The sequence below is a fragment of the Anopheles marshallii genome, chromosome 2 (genome assembly GCF_943734725.1).
Source record: "Anopheles marshallii chromosome 2, idAnoMarsDA_429_01, whole genome shotgun sequence".
Classification (NCBI taxonomy): Eukaryota; Metazoa; Arthropoda; class Insecta; order Diptera; family Culicidae; genus Anopheles; species Anopheles marshallii.
The window spans coordinates 53259101-53275268 of NC_071326.1; the positions used below are offsets into that span (position 1 = coordinate 53259101).

At 37.0% G+C, this 16168-nt stretch overlaps 1 protein-coding gene across 1 annotated transcript; it reads right to left on the minus strand.

Annotated features, from left to right (window-relative positions):
* Positions 1-2763: 2763 nt before the first annotated feature.
* Positions 2764-14930, minus strand: LOC128719102 (homeotic protein deformed). Its single transcript, XM_053812724.1, has 5 exons — positions 14276-14930; positions 11163-11263; positions 10891-11074; positions 3290-3672; positions 2764-3111 (listed from the first exon to the last, which is right to left on the minus strand). The coding sequence occupies exons 1-5, from the start codon at positions 14928-14930 to the stop codon at positions 2764-2766; spliced, it is 1671 nt and encodes a 556-aa protein (XP_053668699.1).
* Positions 14931-16168: the final 1238 nt, after the last annotated feature.

Sequence of the window (16168 nt, forward strand, 5' to 3'; positions counted from 1 at the left end):
GAATGTTGATATTGTGCGGGATTCGAATGAATTACATCTGGATGAAATGTGACGTACATTTGACAAGTTTAATTTTTTTATCCTGTTATGTCATTCTGTGTCTGTACAGTCTTTTGTCTTTAAACATTAGATCGATAGCTAAGGATAGCAGATTTTAACAGCTTTTCAATATGGTTTTAAGATGCCACTTCGGTGACCTGAGATAGAAATATAAGCCGACCGACGGCGGCGTCAAAGTGGCACAGTAGGCAAACCGTATCTCTTTTCCATGGCTCGCGCTTAATTTTCTATAGAAAATATAACCCGTATTGGAACGGTTGTTATACGGAATGAAAAATGTCCCCCCGCCGAGCGGACGGAGAAACGATGTGCGATATTGCTGACCGGTAACACTGATATTGTTCGTTTGTAATTAAGCGAAGGGACAAAATTTGCAACTTTACGTCTGTACTACCTGTACAACGATACATTCAATACTGACCTGGAAACGGAAAAAAGGATTTTAATCGCATTGAAGTGTGCCGTGCGAAGTTTCTACTCCTTGGCTAGGTTCCAACAACTCGCAACAGGAATTCAGTTAGGAATCAGTTCCGCCAACGGTATTATCCCCTATTTATTTATGATAGTCCATTGGCACTAAAAGTCAAAGGCTTATGGAATTCTTAGAATGAGCAAATCCTTTTTAAAAGGGTTGAAGGAACAACAGGACACTGGTCAGTAAAGGATTAGAACTACTGTTTGTTTTCCGGATGGGCTTTTATTGCTACCGTCCCAATTACTCATTGCGACCCAAACCTGAAAAAGGAGTTGAAGGAAAAAAAAGCATCAGCTGTAGTTGTTAGAAGTGAATGAACAAACGTTTTCTCAGACATTCTACTTTGTGCAGCATTCACGGTATTTAGTTGCATTTGAAGAAGTATAAAGAAAATAATACCAAGACTAGAAGACCATTCCTTTTACAACTAGGTTAACGAAAATGAAGGAAACTAGATATTAAATTATGATGGTTTATTTTATTTGTTTTTGCTAGCACTTACTTAATTTTATGTGTACATCCCGTACGGAAGTACTCAATGGCTGATCTTAGAGCTATGGCTGTAGTCACAATGAAATAAACGCGAGCAGCTGCTTAAATACATCGAACAGAAATATTATTAAGAAAAAACCCAGTTTGACTCCCAGCGTAACCTTATTTCTATGTCCTTCTTTCAGTCCAAGTTTACAAAATGGTTGTATTTTTTTTATTTCTTCGTTCAAATTATGCACCTACTTATTCCTACTCCAATTTAATGCCATTTGTTGTATGGTGCGTTGTAATGTACAAAAACAGTTTGGCTAACGCAGGAAATGAGAAAACCAACAAAACAATTACTTGAAGTTATTATCGATGGATAACAACAAGATTTAAGCAAGCGGAAAACCGAGTGAAAGTTGTATTACTGTACCCAGCACGGGATCAGCCGAACACGGGGACTTGAAATAGAACAAATGAACAATTATTTAAAGCTTTGCCGCCTTCTGATAGTCGCTTGCTAGCATTGAGCCACGTTTGCTTAATTAGCTTATTACTTTATTCATTCTTTTTCGATGTTTCTCACAATCAAATGAGGAGATCGATGTATATTTACTTCCGAATAATGTAATAGAGTATTGGGAAAATACATTTGAAATGATAGAAAACTCAATTGAATAGACGCATTGGAAATCAACAGGATGCTTGTCGATATAATTCACGGTATAAAATGTTCTAGATTGCAGTTTTACGGTTACGTTTTGTAGTCGTAGTGGATAGGGCAATACTCTGCAAAATAAGACCAAATGTTCTAGTGCATTAAGGAGCTTACTGCAGTTCTCAGACATGAATGCTTTTTCTCCGCCAATTTTACAAACGACTATGTACATAAAGATTTTAGCTTAGCATGTCACTTACACAACTAAATCACTGTTTCATCCGAATTTGTATGTTTGTTGGTGCCGGTTGGATTTGACAAAAATGATTGACACACATCATGCTTGGAAGGTTCGCATGATGGTTCAAAGCAGTAAACTATTTCCATTTACAGTTTCGTGTTTCAATCCAACCAACACCGGTGAGTCTCAAAACGTGTAAAAAATCAATTTTTTATTGAATATCGCTCGATATTGGATCGCACGATCCGTTCTGTTATCAACTCCTAATGTTAACTACTTATATATACATCCGAGTTTGTTTTCATTGTTAATCCTACTCCCATTTTTCTATACATCCATTGCGTGTACAGCTGACAGACAATGTATGTGCCACACAGCACATACTAATAGAAGGGAAACATAAATACAAATGTCACACTAGTCGCATAAAATGTGGTTTTGTTCGTGAGCAAATATTCGATATCGTGTATACAACCTACTTACTTTCTAAACACATCATGGCTGTACAAATTTCGGTGCAGGTGTAACATCGCAAATTCCAGTACTTCTACCAGTTTCAATCCTTCGCAATTGTGTCGGATGGTTGAACGTACGAAAAAGAGTTATTAATCCTTGTTGAACGCAAACTATAAAAAAATGAGTTACTGCTTGGTTCTTTAGTTTCGGTATCAGTTTTTGTCTATTTTAAAACTAGTAGCGCATTTGATGTAGGTAAGCTTTTGAAACCGTAAAAACCTAAAGGAAAAATATGTACATTAATGGTATCATCTGAAACAATAGTCTGACAAGCCATAAGAAATAGTCGCTTGGATGGTGGCAACGATCATATGACCCTGGTGGCAAATGTCGGTTCTACAGCGCAGTAAGATCGTAGTCATTTTTTATAGCGACGGAATGTTGTTGGACGCTGTTCATATTGCTGGCGGCGTTGGTGTTGTTGTTATTATTGTTTGATGATTGGGTGTTCAATTGAGATTGATGTTGCTGATGTTGAAGCTGCTGATGCTGTAGTTGTTGATGCTGTGAAAGATGGTCATTGTGAATGGCGTTACCAGAGCTGTTGGTCCCGCTAGTTCCGTTTGCCAGTGGTAGTATATTGTTGACATCAGAAGATGAGATATACTGCGATGACCCGGTGTTGCCATTCGCCATTGAGCCGTGGATATCAGTCATGCTTTCAAGACTGTCTGTCCGAAGGCACTGTAGTGAAAATGAAGGCATAATTTAAACAATATCATTAGAAAAACAAGAATCAATTAAGATGGCTTTAGAGTAAATAGAACAAATAAATGTTCTAATTTGTGTTTCGTGTGTTTGTAATTTTATTCTAAAAAATAGTTTGTTTCGATACGCCCATTAACAGGTTTAAGGTACTTACTTCGCTTTGGTGATTTTGTTGTTGAAGTTTTGATTTTGTGTTTAACACGGAACTATTGGATTTTCGACCTTTTTTTTGGTTGTTTGCATTTCCGGACTGACCAGAAGCGTTACTAGCATTCGATTTGCTTTGGTCACCGGTTTTCTTCCGCACATTTTTCGTATTAGGTAATTTATTGTCTTTCTTCCATTTCATTCGTCGGTTTTGGAACCAGATTTTAATCTGTCGCTCCGAAAGAACCAACGTATGGGCTATTTCTATCCGTCGCCGTCGTGTAAGGTAACGATTGTAGTGAAACTCTTTCTCCAGCTCTAATATTTGATGACGGGTATAAGCGGTTCGTTGTCGCTTTGGTTCCATGCCTGGTTGAAACGATCCGTTAGCTACCGGTAAAATAAGCAAAAATACATATGTAAATAATGAATGTGTTGTATAAAATGTGTGCCATTTCAGCATTTTGTAAGTGTAAAATTAAAGTTGTCGAGCTGTTGCTACAATTTTATTCAGTTTAATTGTAATCATGTAAGACTGTGATGGCCATCATACAACCTTTATGGCACGTGCTAAACTCTGGAACTCATACGATAATCAAACTTGTTTCTTTCGAAAATATGATTGCGCTAGTGCAGATGACTTGGTTGGTAGGTTTTCTACAACTCTCCATGTATTGATTAGAATACAACGAGAGGAAACTGAGAAAGAACTCAACCAGAAGGAAGGAAATATTTTGTGGCTAACTCCTGGGTGATGGTAATGAAACATGCAGGGATAAAGCGCTTTGAACAATGGATTATCAACCTTCAAAGCCGCTGAAACCCATTACTCTGCCTGTCTATTCAAGTTGCCATTGAAAGACACACAAAGCTCCTCTTGATTGACATGAAAAGTATCTGACATTCCCCATCGTCGTGCTGACTTGGATCGGTCGCCGTTCATGCTGTCTGCATCCCTGCTGTTGTCTGAGAAAATGTTTTACTGACATCACCGAACACATGGCATTGCAAATACCAAATGAACCACTGTGTTTCTTTGAATCCCTCATTGGGGGTGAATCTTACTAGTTGTTGGGAGAAAATACTAGAAACCGACGTGAGATTGTAAGGTATGGTAGAAAAATAAGGTAAAAGTAATAACCCTTTGAATTGCCCTATAGTTGGGTTTAAGCCGAACACAATTTCATCGCAAATGGATCGATTGACCATATGATCGCGATCACGACAGCAGGCACTTTAGCAGTGAGTGTTTCCATCGAATGTAAAATATTTTTTGTATCTTAAATATTTTTCTCTATTTCATGGTTTATATTTCTTGGAGATTTTACATGCTTATGAAACTGGTCAATATTCTTTTTCTTATATACAACATTATTTGCGTTGGTTATCGTTGAAAATTCCAGCTGCCGCACCACAGTTTAAAGATACGCTAGTATAGGATGGTTAAAAATTAGTTTCACTTGCTCTAGCCTAACAACATGAACTCGGTTGGACTGATAAATTATAAATTACAGTTTCTTCTGTCTACCTTCCATCAAGCATATCTTGGCGAGAGCTTCATCGCAACAGCGGAACTTTACGCATTTGAAGAAATAATAATTAATCATTAGCACACTAGGGCGTCCGTGCTGCTTTGTGACGATTTTGTTTTGAGTTTCTGAACGGCTGAAACTTCGACAGGAGTGTAACGAAGTTTAACTGTTTTGAAAAGAACAGAAAACGTGTAAAAAATAGTTTTTGTTTTCAATTTATTTCCCTTTTCTTTCGACAAAAGGCAATTCCCAAGCTTTAGTACGGATTTGTACGTTGTTTCGTATAATCTATTGCGTTGATTCTGTCGATCCTTATCAATGCGATCTGTTTTGCTTTGTTCGGCATACTTCGAGCGTCCGGTGTTATAATTAATGTGCTTGAGATCACGAAATTATGCTACTAGCAATTATTTCGAGCTACTACAAGTATCAGGACTCCCATTTAGGGTGTCGAGGCACAAACGGATAAGGTTTGCATGACACTTAAACGTTAAAGAAATAGCCCACGATCGGTAACGGCAATATTAACATAACCACCGTAAACTCACACCGCTGAGAAGTAAAGGGCTTTGGCTGGACAGGTCGATGCTTCGATAGATTTTTGTTTTGTATTAGTACCGTAAGTCCCAGCGTGTGTAGATTACGCCCCCGTTGCACACCGATCCGATGTTTCTCTTGGGTGGTCATTGCTGGTTGATGAAGGAACCGATACTACCGCTGTCCGTGTCGGGTGCTGATGAACGTTTCGTTTTGGACTGGTGAAGTGTCCAAAGGCCGCGTCAAATGGATCATTAATCTTTCGCATTGCTATAGTCGCCTGAAAGTAACTCCCTGGTCGCCCTGTACCCAAGAAACAGTGACATAGAGAAGTTCGTTGGCATACGAAATACGAATAATTCTTTGACGCTTTTTGATACGAAGCAAGTTGGATGATGTATTGCTCGAATTTTAAGCAGTACACAATTACCAAAATAAAACAGAAGCGCGATCGGAAACTCCGAAGAACATGGTGACCACAAGAAGACGTACTATGCTTATCACAGGCTGATCAACAGAGAAAGTGATCAAAAGTTATTTACGCTTCCAGTTTCTCACTTGCAATGCCGATGAAAACGGTGATAGACTGACGAATATGGCAGAAGGTTTGATTCAAACGAAAGTACCTTGGCACAGTTATCTACATTACATCAAGGTTCAGGTCACACCGACCTGCATGATTGTGAATGTTTGCAAAACCGCGTTACTCAGTACTGAGGCAATTATTATTGATGCTATTAAGCTTAGGAATAGCACAGACCCGCTGCTGAGTATGGTGAGCCAACGAAGGCAGGTTTGCAGCTGTATATTGAGGCAAATGACTTGCTATTTTACAGTGGCTGCACTTTTTTGCATCAGAGCCGATGTAGTAATGTCAAGAATCTGACTGCATTTGTGCAGCGGAATCGTGATTGAAAAGCTGTTACGGACACGTTCATTATAAAACGCGAACTTCAAGAAAATCTCGATCCAACCAGCCATGTCGGTGAACCGAGTGTACGTGTTCTTTAGAGCTGATATATTGAAACATCGCAACAACGGGCCTTTATATCATCAATCAGCAATTAATGTGGAAGAGGCTGGTAATAATTTTATTGTACTTTCATTGATTATTCTTCGTTTATTTATACATGTACCACCCGCGAAGAATTTCATTGAATAAAACAAAGAATAATGAGAACATCGACAAAGTCAGAAAGTGTTGGAAACAACTTGTTTGTTTATTTGTATTGGCCATATCAGGGCGTAAACCGTTTACAGTGGAAAAACAAGTATAGGCAAGAGGAAAAAACGATCTAAGCCAATTGTATCGGACACAGCAGCATGATTTGCAAAATATGATCACATGCAACCCTTTCGTACCTTCGTGTGCAACTGACTGGTCAGCCAAGTCTCTAAGAATGTCACGTACAATTCCTATGCGGTCGCACTACACCTTTACCCTTTGTATAAGGTAAAATTTTTACTAGGCTTATTGTGTGCAGGGTTGCTATTTGAATCTATGCATTTTGGCAGGTAAGTTTGCATAAACAAGCTGGAATTGAACGGCTGGCTGGAAGTAACTGTGGTGGTCATACATGTATCAAGGTTAATTGTTCACAAATGGAATCCGCGAGAAGTGAAGTACTCTTGGCACGTTTTGAATTTGTTAGGCTCTCATGAAGGCTTGCGGTTTGAAAGCATATGATGTAACTACCGATCGAATCAACGCCAAATGAATAGCGGATAGCCAAACCAGGCTATTTAGAAAAGAAGTCCGTAATTGTCTTTTGTTACCGTTCCGGGACAGAAAGTGAATGACGCAAACAAATTCTGACGATAGAAAATTTAAAAAAGATAGAATAGATAGACAGATAGAAAAAAATATTTATATCCATTAGTTGATAAATAGAATAATTGACAAAGTATACCTTCTTCTTGTATTAGCTAGCTATGTCGCTATGCTTTTTAAGTTTTTTACTTTTTTTTGTTTAAAATATAACCAAAGAGCAAAATATTTTGAATCGATGTAAGAACCAGCATTTACCAGCAATAAAATGAAAGTTTTTGACATGATTGTGGTCTCGTTTAGGTGTCTATGAAGTATTGTGAAGAATGTTTATGAATTATCTTTAATAATATTTGGTGTTTGTTTGTTACTTTCTACCTGCTGGATGTCGTGAGCGTTTAAATACGTGATGAAAAATCCATGTTCAAATGCCACGATCCTACTATTCATAAATACGCCACATCACACTTTTGTTTAGCAGTTGCAAACAACGTTACCGGTTATGGTAGAAGGCGCAACTCAGTGACATTGAGAGGACGGTGCAGAAGGGTAATGTGAAAAGCATGACTAGTCCCCGGTATCGCTCGAATGAGTGTGCCGACGTAGCAGCAAACAACGCATCGTCACCAGGTGGAATGATGAGTCCAACCAAGCAACCCCCACAACCGGGTTAGGTTCGAAAACTCTTATAATCAACCTTGTCGTCATTCAACATTTGGGTGGGTGATGACAGACCGACAAGCAGTCCGGTTTAGACGTATTGGTATCTTGTTCCACGGCAACTTGACTGTTTTTTATCCGTTTATGGATGGTTTTCGTTAAAGCTTCTTTGGTGCCCCGGACGCACGAGAGGCAGGAAGAGAAGACAAAAAATGAATGGTTGAAATAACACAAGCATGTAATAGATCCCCAACGATCGATAACTACACAGCTGATAGCTACTTGTTTTGGTGGATTCTATTTTTGTTTGTCATTCACTGCCCCCATGATTCCTGTCTTAAACGTTGTTTTAATCGTCGATTTCGTTTTGCTGTTCTGTTTCACATAGTTTATAAAAATATATACAGTTGCTGGTGAATATTAGTAATATTTTATAGAATGAGAAGGACGGTAGCAAACTGCCAGGGCAAGTATTTGTTGAATTAGTGTTTTATAAAACATTTAGTTTGTAGTACATGTTTAAGGCGTTCAGTTAAATATTTCCTAATAAAAAACAGAACTCCAAGAGCAAAAGCTGGGGAAAAGGTAATCAATTGTGGTAATTTTTTTTTTCTGTGTTCATAATTCTAATATTAACACACTCGAATTAATAATAAACCAGATTTTGAATTAAAATTTGCTGTTAATAAACCTTCGGGATAATGCTGTTCGGAGAAGAAAATGTCTCCAAACGAACGTGAATTGTAAAATGTATTAAGTTAATAATAGCTATAAGCGATACGACTAGGCTGTCATTCAGAATAAAAACAAATATTATTTTATGCATTTTTTATTTGCTAACACGTAAACGTGTACCGAATTGTAATAACGTAGGCAATTGTTTGAAATGAATTATATTACTATTACCTATTATCTATCATTCTACCATTTGTTATTAAACGATTGTGAATGTTAAAGAATTCCATGGAACATTTGGAACATTCCATGGAACAATTTGCCATAGCAATGGACTTAAAGTTTTCCGACCTACAGCTGCACCAGCTTTATTGGGTTTATAATTTTCATCTATGCGAAATGATTTACCGATACGTAGCTTGTCACGAAAACAAAGTAACAACTTCAATTTATATTCTTCAGCTCGCCAAGAAGTAACTGGTAGAAGAGAACTTTCCGATAGCAGTGATCCGGCGCCTTGTTATTCAAACTTTTCGTTCGTAATGTTCCCCTTCGTAGTTGCGGAAGAGTTTGATTAAAGTATCACATCCCCACATCCGAAAACCAAAAAGTGCTAAATGGACCTTGGGAAACGATAGGCTCATTAAGAGCGGTTGGAGTTCGAAAAGTTTAACGAGCAGAGCGAAAAATGATACACCACTACCCGTGGGTTATCACTAACTTTTTGCATCATTGATTTAACATTCAAGAGATATCACAAATAACTCCAATTATAAAAAAAACTAAGCAGTTCAATTGTGATGTTAAAATATAAACGTTTGTAACGTAAGAATAAGAATTAGTGTAACGATTCAAGAATACGTTGGTTCGAAGCTATGTGTTCTTTGCTAGGAAGACTGATGTAAACATTTACAGTGTTTTTCGATAAACAATTTGTAGGCATTATTTGGGCTCAAGCTCACGATGCCGTAAATGAAAGACAATTTCTATTAACATGCTATTTTCCAAACAAGGTAACAACGTTAAATGAAAAGTCAAATCACTCCATACACCCACCGGAATTGAAACAATCGTGTCATTGTCGAATGTTGTATCGAAGTCTTACGTTCCTCTCACAACAAGGCAAAGCGACAGAAAAGATAAATTAGTTGTTATCAATTATTCGGTAGCTGTCGAGCGACGTTTACTACACTGTGGATGCTTTTGCCACCCGACAGAGGTGTCGACGCTCAATAAGAGGTAGGGGTTACGAAGCACATTTTGCACGGGCCGAATGCCGTAGAAGTTTTACTTTCACTTCATCTTTAGCTTGTTTGGCATGAGAACGTTTTTGTGAAAGAGAGTTTGGCCGTTTGGAAGGAATGGTTTATCGAATTATCGCCTCATCAGCCTCATCAAGTAAATACAACTTTTCTAGGCTAAGAGACATACTGTTCGCACTTCACGGGTGATAATTAATATCTAAGTAATATGCACTTTAACAACATGAAAACAGTGAAGGGTCGTAGATTTATACATCTGAACATTATTATAGAATTCATAACCGTTTTTGTAACGTTTGAGTGTCAATACTTGTTCCAAAAGGCTTCTTGAAAGAAAGAAAACGGTAATAAAACTACGAAAGAAAATACGAAAATTTACAAAAGACATGAATTATTGACACATTGTTGATGTGTTATATACATCAATCTAATGTAGTGTAATTAACTCAGGTGTTGTTATTGCAAGTGACCATAACAAATATCTGTTCGAATGATCCTTTTATGGATCTTTCTTGCTTTGTACCACATGGCTAATGATCCCTAAACGATCGAACCAGACACATACGGTTTATCGTAACATCTCTTCAGGACCATTGGACTGAACAGAGCAATAGTAGAGAAGTATCCTTCAAAATAGTAAATAAATTACAATAAAACGAGCTAACCGTTTGAAGCAATTCGTCACTACTGTTTGGAAAACCTGTCAGTCCAATGTTGTCATTGTAAATTTTGAAGGGTTTTCAAGATGTTCCCGGTCCCTCATCTCTTTTTTGGGTTGAAATGTTTAAATTTATTTGACCTTGGCTTGGTTTCGGTCGAACAACGCTCAAGGTGGAAGAACGCTGGTAAAATAATGATAAATTGGAAGCAATTTATATTGCTCAATCCAGTGTCTTTGAAGCATCGGGAAATTGTAAACGCCTTGGTTTTTATTTGAAGGTGCGTATTGAGAACCACTGCGGTAGTTTGATCGGTTGCAATGCCCATTGATCTACCGATATGATAAGAAGGTAGCCAATTTATCACAGCCCACAGAACAAGTAGAGCTTAACATCGTTGGGAAGAAATAGCGTTTGTGAAGAGTTTTTGAAAACCGGTACCTTATGATCTTGTCCGCATTATTAGCAGCTAATAGATTTCGAACGGATGTACACAACAGGAACTTTGTACTCACCGACGCCAGCGACGTGGATTTTTTTCATCCAAGGATAAATGATACGTTCACCATCACTGGTTGCGTGCATCAAATCGTCGCCAAGATCATTATCGGAGTCCAGGTCTTCCATATCACCATCGTTGGAGTCCAGTTCGTCGGGAGAACGATCGAGCATTAGGCGTTCTTCATCTAGAAACTCGTCCTGCAGTTTCCCAAGGAGAGAAAAAAGTAGCATGTAGTTCTTAACCGTCCGTATACGATTTATATGAAAGAGTAATATGGAAACTTACCTGATCGGAACTGGCATCATCGCAACGTAACCGCATACCAAGCTCTTGTAGTTGCTGCCCTGTAGGAGCCGCTTCTTCTATTCGCCTATCCAATTTCATTCCTTGAGGAAATGGATGTAACATCAAGCGAATAGAGATGAAGATAGACGAATAAAAAATTAAAGAAAAATGGAATTAGTAACTGAAGAATCAACATTGGAAGCAGCAGTGAGTTTATCAATTTAATTATTAATGCAGATCTTACTATATATTTTGCATACATTTTTCATTTATGGTGAAATAAGAATAATCACTAAACGAAACAAACGAATCGGTTAACATGATGTTCATCGATTCGTTACATGTAAATAGCTTAAATAAAGCATTTGAATCTACTTAATGAATTTAATGAAATGAATTGAATTTAATCATATCAAATAAAATAACTAAAATTTGGCAAAAAATTTAATTTTAAACAAATAAACAATGATAAATATTCATGAAAGGTATACCGGTAATAAAGTAATAATGTTATCAAACTTTTTGGCAAGCATGTTAGGTAATAAATTGCATTTTTACAAAACCAGGAAGATATTTGCATTGGGATAGTGATAATGCCTTCGCATATTCAACGTAACAATAATAATACAATAATAAATATTTAATAATATTAATATTATTTAATAATAATAATATTTAAAAAAAATGTAAAGTTTTCAGCGGAATATTTGGTATAATTTATAATTAATATTGATAACTTTTTAGATTTTATAATTAATGTCGATTAAATACGAAACCATACGATGTTTATTTATTGTTTGTTGAGAATAACTATTAATTTTTTCTTTCTCCTTTGATTTCTTTATTAGGCTTTTGCTCATTTTACATTGATGTAATATTTGAATATTTGCGATAATTTTAGTCAAAGAGATAACATATGGATGAACAGACGATTCTGTTAATGGAAATAATGGATCGATGCTCTAACGATTATGTTGTAAATAAATGTGTAATTCACCTAAGTGGTGGACCTCACCTCACTAAGGATGAAAACATGTTGTTTTATGAAAAAAGTTTAAACAATGTTTTAAATACCGAATTTTCATTTTGCAAGTACAGCCACGATCACGTGGTTTTTCCTACTTTTTTATAACTTAACAGTCAATGCTGTATACGTATTGTCCGTATGAAATATGACAAAGCTCTTAACGTAACGTATCTCGCAGATACCGCTAAATAGAGCCACTTAAAGTACACCAATCAACAGTATATATAAATGATTCTAATGAACAATTCACAATAACAAATTTAGATGGATATAATGTAAGTACATTATGTGTAAAATAGAGGTAGCCTACTGGTCTTCACACGAACGGACCGGACCAAAATCTCATCCAGACCAATCCCCCGTACGCAGGACTGATTATCCGGCTACGAGTAAATATAGTCAAAGAAACCCAGAAATGACAGGGTAGACCTCTGGTTATTTTGACGATAAAGGAAGGAAGGAAATAAATGCAAAAAAGTATATGCTCGGGAATACTAATGTAAATTAAGCCTGTGCTCGGTAAAGTAAGGCTCATATGACGTATGTAGCTCTTTACTACTTTGATTGCTGCTCTTTATCGAAAATGAGTTTTACCACAAACTCTAGTTGCATTTTAATCATATGGTTGATTAATGATAATGCAACAAAAAAAAGTAGACAGTATTGCAATTTTCCTTGAGAACAGTGAGTTTTTTCTATCAGCATACTTCTGGCCATCACAAAAAGCTATTACATGCAAAATGGACACTTACACATACATTGCACGCACTGATACGAACGTTACCATTAATATGGAAGGAAAATTGCGAGGTTTTTGTTCGCGAATTCGTTTGTGATGATACATCACACAGGGCTGACTATTCAGCTACGATTAAATAAAGTCAAAGAAAGCCAGAAATGACAGGTTGTGCCTTGAGGTTGTTGTGCTGACAAAAGAAAAGAACGAAAAAGGACGAAAGAAAAATGTGATTGCTGCATATGGTTAAGTTTAACATTAAAACCCCTTGCTTGGATCATGTATCGTCTCATTACAAAAATAAAGCTATTTTTTCACAATTTATTCAGTAAAAATATTCAATTATTCGATTGAATTATCTCTAAAATATGTAATTTACACTATCCGAAAGAATTTAAATTACTATTATTATATATTTTTTTCAAGGATTTCAAAAATATTCTTAAGGAACAGGTTATCCTAAAGGTAGCAACGATTGTGCCTAAAACAGTGAACGACATGCAGCTTCGTGCTTGTAGTACATTTTCCTTCCGGAGTGGTCTCCATGCATCGTATATCAGTTGAAAGTCAAAGTCAGTTCAAATACCATTGATCTGATCGGATATATTTTTTTTCGATCCTAGTATAGATCGTGATGTATCCACTTTTTCAAGTGTAATAATAATGTGTACTTCGGTTTCAACGCTACGCTAAAGCTCAATGAGCTATTTCCCTACTGCCATTTTAAGAAGAATGGAAAACAAATTCATAGCTCTATTGTAGAAGAACGAATGAGAAATAACAAAACTTGATGTATCCACCAACCAACTTTAAATTATAGTTCTTATTGTCAATTAAACGATCCAATTTTACCTTTTCGAAAATTAAATCATCTTCAATAGATGTTATTTGATGTTTTGTTGTTAAATTCGAATATTCGCCGTTAAATATGCAAAATATCTGCCCATACAGTGTGATGCATCTGATCAAAACAATCGAAAGTGTAGCAGCAGCAATAAATTGATCACAATGCAGCACAGTTCAATTTAATTTTTTATCCATTTGTTTATTGTCAACATCGATAACACAAATTCAATCATTGATAAGAAGAAGCGTTGAGCGTGGAGCGTGGAGGAAGCATTTCCTTTTTATTTTAGATCCTATTGTTTAAGACAAAGTTGTTGCTTGGATTTCTTAACTCTTATTTTTAGCTTGAAGGAACGCTTTTACAATATTAAATTAATAACTTTTCTTTATATTTTTACGGATTTAATTATTCAATCCGATAAATTTTAGTACAAGTTAGCGAAAGATTGTTGAATGAAGTGGTATTGGTTTTTTAGTAATGTTGCTTCGACAGTTTGTACTTACCAAGTTCCTGAAGTCCCAATGCGGTGTTGCTTACTTCGGTACCAACACATTGCAGTGGCGTATCCATCATAGACGGATGACCTTGATTTGTTGCTGCATAGTATCCGTTGTAGTACGCGGGAGTCACATTTGTGGGAAAAGAATTGTGACTGGAAACAGAGCTGTTTGATGCCGTAGTCGGAACAGTAGGCGGAAGAGCAGGGATGGGTGGGGCGATGGGTGTGGTTGGTGTTGGCTGCATCTGCACCGGCGACACATATCCATTATGTGTATGATGAGCATGTGGATGATGGTGGTGATGATGGTGATGATGATGCGGGTGGTGATAATAATGGCCCACCATCGAAGATGAGTAATCGTTATATCCCGAAGAGGCTCCACCTCCTCCATTACTTCCGCTACCGGTAACGTGACCATTTCCGCCGGTAGGTACGTTTCCGGTTGCAGCGCCAACACCCACCGCCCCAGAAAGATGTAGTGAATCGGACTGAACATGGTGTAAGTAATCCTGATTTCCAGATTGCGTTATACCATTGACTGCACCATATCCGTTATGGAAGCTTGGATAATCCTCGCTGGGAGGAAACTTAGGTTCAATATTAATCCCCATGGATTGGATGTGATGGTGCGGATAGCCCATCAAGAAAGAACTCATTTTTAAGCACAATAGATCGAAGCTTTCACACAGAAGTAATTCACATATGCACGTACAAACGTACTCACTTTGAAGCACGGTTTGACACTATGTCGCAGAATTTGTGGTCTTGTCAAATAAATTTGTTTTCAATTATATCTGGCATCTTCATTGCTGATTCGATCGCAGCAGTGAGATTGGGAAAGATTAGCACAATTTGAAAACTATATTCGCATCGTATGATTAAAAACTGGATGTTTGTTATACGTAAACACTTTGTAGATTTTTGGCCAACAGAAACAAAACACTGAACATTAAATTTCATAGCTTGGATACGAGCAAATTCGTAGATACAAACTCATTATTCGTTGAGGCTAGGTTTGCAGATCACTGGTACAACAGCTGAAGGAAATTTTACCAAATAGCTTAATGACACTTGAATCAATTTATTAACGCTTCAAAAATTTTCCGAGAAACAAGCTTTTTTGGGTTTCAGAACACCATTTTCTGAACACACTTGGCGATGCACGTTTTATGCACGACTAGTACACAATAAGAAAAACTGTTACACCAACACTAATAACTGATTACACGTAGCAATGATCGTAGTTTGAATACTCGATTATGTACAATACTTTTGCACAAAAGCCAATTATGAATTGCAGTTAACACATTGATATTACAACAGACTCACTATACTATTTCGCATAGCATTGTGTCTGATTTGCGACTATTTTAGTATAGTACTGTTTCAATTTTGTATAGCTCGAACACATATTTTGTATAGTAAAAAGTCACTGTATAACCTCTCGCACTTTTTGCCAAACTGTTTTTATCCGTGATAATTCCTAATGAACGCAAAATTTCACAAAAATTTTGTATAGATTGAGAGATGAAAACTGAATAAACAAAAACATTCACCACACCGATTATGGATCGCGGATCAATTAACCATTGAACATATGAAATGTGAGTAACACGATCACCGCGACAAGTTTCTCATTGCGACCGAAAGTGTTGGAAACCCGGAATCAAGTGGTCGCAACAACACCATTCGCCGTTCGCGTATCTCCTTTCGACTGTGTTTGCGGATGCTGCTGTTTACCAAACGAACTAAACATAGTAATCTCTGACCGATGAACTACGTTTCGTCTCTTTTGCTCATGTTTGCCCTTTAGCAGGGACGTGCGCCATAAAGCATAGCGTTGCTTATGCTTCATCGATTCCACATGTTTCGCAATCGAGCAACGTGCGTTTTC